The 831-nt window shown below is 58.8% G+C and overlaps 1 protein-coding gene across 1 annotated transcript in view; it reads left to right on the top strand.

The window, feature by feature from the left end:
* Positions 1-118: 118 nt before the first annotated feature.
* Positions 119-831, top strand: part of EMH_0056700 (uncharacterized protein) — a gene marked incomplete at both ends in the record, with an annotated part of 958 nt that continues 245 nt past the window's right edge. Inside the window, one exon of the mRNA XM_013497386.1 lies at positions 119-800. Within this exon, the coding sequence (XP_013352840.1) occupies positions 119-800 (682 nt within the window). The remainder of the gene's footprint in view (positions 801-831) is intronic.

Below are 831 nucleotides of genomic sequence, written 5' to 3'. Positions count from 1 at the left end.
GCAGCAGCAGCAGCAGCAGCAGCAGCAGCAACAGCAACAGCAGCAGCAGCAGCAGCAGCAGCAGCAGCAGAAACAGCAGCAGAAATGGAGGCATCGAAGGGTCCCTAATGCAAGATATATGCAGCAGCAGCAGCTGCTCCTGCTGCTGCTGCTGCTGCTGCTGTATATCACCCAAGACAGCAGCAGTGAGAGGCGAGGCAGCAGCAGCAGCAACAGCAGCAGCAGCAGCAGCATCAACAGCAGCAGCAACACCACCACCACCACGACCACAACAACCAGCAGCAGCAGCAGCAGAAGCAGCAGCAGCAGCCGCATCACCAGCAGCATCACCAGCAGCACCATCACCATCACCACCACCATCACCAGCAGCAGCAGCAGCATCACCAACAGCAGCAGCAGCAGCAGCAGCAGCAGCAGCAGCAGCAGCAGCAGCAGCAGCATACGGGTCCGTCTTCATAGAGATGAGCTAAGTAGTCATCGAGCTCCCCCAAAGAAGCAAACGGCAAAAACCCATACTCACACGCCCAAGGGCACGCGCTGCTGCAGCAGCAGCAGCAGCAGCAGCAGCAGCAGCAGCAACAGCAGCAGCGGCAGTAGCAGCAGCAGCAGCAGCAATACAGCAGCAGGAGCAGCAGCAGTGGCACCAGAAGCAGCAGGAGCAGTAGCAGCAGCAACAGCAGCAATCGCAGGAGCAGCAATCACAGCAGCAGCAGCAGCAGCAGCAATACAGCAGCAGCAGCAGCGACAGGAACAGCAACAGCAACAACAGCAGATGTGGAAGGATCAAAAGGCGATGATAGGTGTGCTGCTGCCGCTGCTGCTGCTGCTGCT

This window comes from Eimeria mitis, genomic scaffold (genome assembly GCF_000499745.2).
Source record: "Eimeria mitis Houghton genomic scaffold, Emh_scaff2640, whole genome shotgun sequence".
NCBI classification, from domain to species: domain Eukaryota; phylum Apicomplexa; class Conoidasida; order Eucoccidiorida; family Eimeriidae; genus Eimeria; species Eimeria mitis.
This window is presented reverse-complemented; position numbering and strand designations above follow the sequence as displayed.